This window comes from Glandiceps talaboti, chromosome 22 (genome assembly GCF_964340395.1).
Source record: "Glandiceps talaboti chromosome 22, keGlaTala1.1, whole genome shotgun sequence".
In the NCBI taxonomy this organism is placed as follows: domain Eukaryota; kingdom Metazoa; phylum Hemichordata; class Enteropneusta; family Spengelidae; genus Glandiceps; species Glandiceps talaboti.
Genome location: NC_135570.1, coordinates 10,104,211 through 10,108,467, shown reverse-complemented (window position 1 = coordinate 10,108,467; position 4,257 = coordinate 10,104,211). Strand labels below are relative to the sequence as shown.

Here is a 4,257-nt window from a genome sequence, read left to right as displayed (position 1 = left end):
ATTGGAGACAGTTAAATATTGACACCTCAGCAATTACTATTTGCATATAAATGCTAGCTGTTCGGCTCTTTGTTGAGACAGTTTAGACAGCCTGTAAATCAATGTCACTAGTGGCAACACGCGAAATAATTACTGGGTAATACAGCGTGGATTCGGTATAAGCGAGAGACAATTCACTATCAAATTCATGGAAGAGTTGGCATTTCCATGTCTCGATTGTACGTACGCAAGCATCGACTTCAAGCATTTTTCTTTGGTTCATCGATAGTTTTACATTTCGCCTTGCGGATGACGTATGTCTGGTAGAAAAAGTTGGCGAATAGCGCAAAGTAGCTGAAGTACAGGATGAACGAGACGAAGGTGTGAGTGTCTGTGGTCGAGCAGTATTCTCCTCTCTTTCTGTAAATGTGTGCTAATATATTCACTACACATGCGACGACCATCTGGAAAACCTGCATGACTGTAATTGAAATATTGACATAGCCTGGAATTTTGACCATGCCCGATGCTTTTAAAGCGTAATAGAAATACATGAACGCGTGAACTGTGTAGTTCATTGTTAGAAAATATCTTCCTTGTGCGATGAAGTGTGCGTAGCTGTACCATGCATATAGGAGAACAGTCACGTGGTGATACCAGTGTAGAAAGATCAATTTCTGCTTCCTTAATACGATAAATACTGTGTCACCTAGTTCGGGTAGCTTACTTACGATGAAGGCCCACGCCCAGAATCCACTCACGCCTGTATAGAACACTGGATCACAGATCGATGCTTTCCATCCGTATTTTGCGACGAAATAAATGAATTCCTGCCAAAGCCTTATTGCACCCATCATACTGAACACAGAGAGGCTGAGAGACCACAGAGCTAGTGCAGCTCGTAGATTGTACTTGGGACGGGACTCCATGTAAGGTTGTCCAAAAAACACGAATAGGATGTAGATTGCACCATATAGGAATGCATGTGTCCAATTCTTCTCAAACCAAGCAACTTTTTCTGCATAATTGAAACCTCTTTCAAATTCGAACAATCGATAGTTGCTGTACTGGAGGGTAACTCTGGAAGAATTTAACACTTCCATGGTTGGGTGCTTTTGTGACTTGGCTCCTTCCTAAAGTAAATTCTTGATGTAATGTTCTGTCTTCACACATCCAGACTTCCTCTGTATTCCCTTTGCCAACTGACCATACATTACTACATGCACAACGTACACGCGAAACCGGCAATTTCATGCAAATTTCCGTCAATCTATGACGTGCAGGAAAGATCGGGTGATCACGCTGCTGTTCCACTTAATACCCCTACCCCCACTTGAATGCCATAATGCATTTTTACATTATTACGTTTCTGTCAAAACATGATCTTGTTGTACAGAGTGCTGGGTAAAATGATAAAATTCTGCGACAATAAAACAGGGTTCATAAAAAGAAAGACAATTTATTAACTTTTATAGTGGGACCTATATAAACATAAAATATACTATCGGAGGGACGGCGACTAAAAATGTTAATGCTTATAAGACTATCTATCAGGTGGCCGCGTTAACCAATCAAATCATAATGCGGCATATCCTCATCGATTTGTGATTGACAGGTGTCAGTTTAAATATGACTAAAATGAATTTACGCCAGGGGTTTGCAGACACTGTTCTGGTTATTTATGTATCATTTTGAAGACAATGGAATTCAATAGGAAGACGTTTATATTGGAGGAAGAACTGAATATGTATAAATGAAGGAAACAGTGTGTGTGTAAATTATTGTCATGTGACCCCTTTGGGGTTTCCCCAAAGACCACCTAAATCACCACCGTTGGTGGTGCTAGTATACGTACGACGCGCTCATCATACCATCACATCACAGTGAGTGGAAGATTTGTTTTTCAATACCTATCACAAGTGGCTATCAGTCTTTTTTTACAATCTCTGTCTTTCAATGATCGCTAGACTCGAAAGCCAACGGCTAGATTCTTTTGTAGATATCACCTAAAACAGTGCTTCATTTGGCAACTCAAAAATTTCACAAAAACTTGTGCTACGTTTTATTGTACGATTATTGTATAGTCTGGTTCGCCTAAAATTTGGCAATTTCATTATCTCGTCGACCAAAAAATCTTTCCATTATTTCTACATTTTCAGGATATTGGTACACTAATTTAGTGACGGATTGCTAAGATAATGGAATTTCATAATTTGAGAGTAGAAAGTGGACGTTTTGAAAACATCAGTAGAACAAGAAGAATATATGAACTGTGTAATTTACAGCAACTGGAAAATGAATTCCATTTTTGTCTTGTATGCCCAGCTTATCACGAGTTAAGAAAGAAATTCCTATCATCCTTTTACTACGAATTCCCGACGATGACAAAATTCAAATCACTTCTGTGTTCACAAAATCCCCATACTTTGATGAATTTGTCCAAATTCCAATTTTATAGTTTCAAAATGAGAAATAATATAATACTTGAATCTGTGTAATTTTGTTACTTTTATTTTGTAATTTTGAGGAGCACTTCTGCAGATTATTATTTTTCTATAAGTTGTCTATTCACTTTGACGACTTGTATTAAGTGCCGGTGGCCTAAATTACGTAATAAATTATATATATATATATATATATATATATATATATATATATATATATATATATATATATATATATATATATATATATAATATAATATATATAATGGAATTTCACCGTCGCAAAGAAAATGCAGGTTTTGCGCGAGACGACGCTATGTGTCTGTATCGTCATACATCACCGCCCTCTACGGCGAGTATTATTTTTAGTTGCGTCAGTCGGGAAAAAATACTCTGGCTTGCGAGAATGTGTGTCAGCCAAGGTTATCATTGTGTTTTATCAAAATGTATAGTACAGCGCCATCAATTGACCGTCTTGAAATTGAATTCGTATTTTGCGGCTGTCCTACCCCCACGATGTTTTCCTATGCCGCTTATTAAAGATACAATAGCCGCAACTGGAACGTTTTTTGAAACTGTTTTGTTAGACATAACGAATTGGATTCACTTATGATTCATACACCCTGAATATCACAGTTACTGTATTGAATCAGCTGTGTGTAAATATCATGGTATGGCCATCCTGTGACTGCCACAGTGCCGGGCAGTATGGCTTACACATAGTATGGGGCAATGAATCCAATCAAATTGGTTTTTGGGTCCGCACCCAAAAACAGCACCCAAATGCAATCACGATTTTAACCTGTTACTGTACTACTTATGGATATAACCAACTAATATCAGTGTCTAATTATTGGTATTTTAACAATTTTCAATGAAAATATTGCCGATTGTCTGAGCGACAAAACAATACATGTACTTCATTTACACTGTTGCAGCTAGTATAGTGGTCTAAGGTCAAAGCGGCAAACCAATAGGGAACTTACAACCCCGCCATGTTGAATGTTGCATCTTGGGGAAATGTGATAATAAATACTAATGAATTGATACCTTTTACATCTTGTAAGGGGTTTCGCAAACCAAAATCTTGGTTAGGCCAAATAAAAAAAATTGTGTGGTTCCGATTACACTGAATTTTAGAATAGGTGGGGTAGGTATATTTTTTTTTTTTATTTTAGTAGATTTTTTTCATGTGTGAGTGTCTAGTTCAGGTTTTTCATTGTTTTCTATATGGTCTCTGTATTACTGGTTTCTTCTCATCAGATGTACAGCCATTACAGATTGGAAGAACAGTTTTATATTGTCTTTTTAAGCTGATGTCAGTTTCTGCATCCACCATTTCTCATGAAACTTCACAATTTTTGCGATTTTATTATTTTTTCTCGAATATGTAAACAAGTTCAGGGTCAATTATTTTTTTTAGGCCTTATGGTGGTGGAGCGGTGGTATTTTCAGAAGAAAAACATTTTTGAAGACTGCATTTTAAAAGATAATTCAAATTAGAGAACGAAATACGTTTTCTGTGAGAGTGGAAAATTTGATTTTGAAACTAAAAATAACACACTACCTTCCAACAGCAAGTGTAGGTAAGCCGTGATGGGGCGCCCTCACACATCGAGAGGAGGCCGGTACACGGTGGGGTAACTGCAGAGTATCTTACACTGATGAGCCTGCAGCAAGTGGTAGGCTTTGCTTAAAACCTCTCACACAGGAGGGTAGGAGTGACAAATGACAAATGGTGATGACATTTTAAAATCGATGTCAGTGTTGTTGTTTTTATAGAGATAGATTCTAACACCATTTCATTCGCCTTCCCTAAACTCAGATGTCAAAT

General features: G+C 37.4%; 1 protein-coding gene across 1 annotated transcript; it reads right to left on the bottom strand.

Annotated features, from left to right (window-relative positions):
* Positions 1–239: 239 nt before the first annotated feature.
* On the bottom strand, positions 240–1,082 carry LOC144452519 (very long chain fatty acid elongase 6-like). The gene has a single exon (XM_078143621.1). It carries the CDS (start codon positions 1,080–1,082, stop codon positions 240–242), a length of 843 nt encoding a protein of 280 aa, XP_077999747.1.
* Positions 1,083–4,257: the final 3,175 nt, after the last annotated feature.

What these genes read in the sequence shown, in the direction of transcription:
- LOC144452519 (XM_078143621.1), bottom strand. Translation starts at nt 1,082, where the DNA reads ATGGAAGTGTTAAATTCTTCCAGAGTTACCCTCCAGTACAGCAACTAT.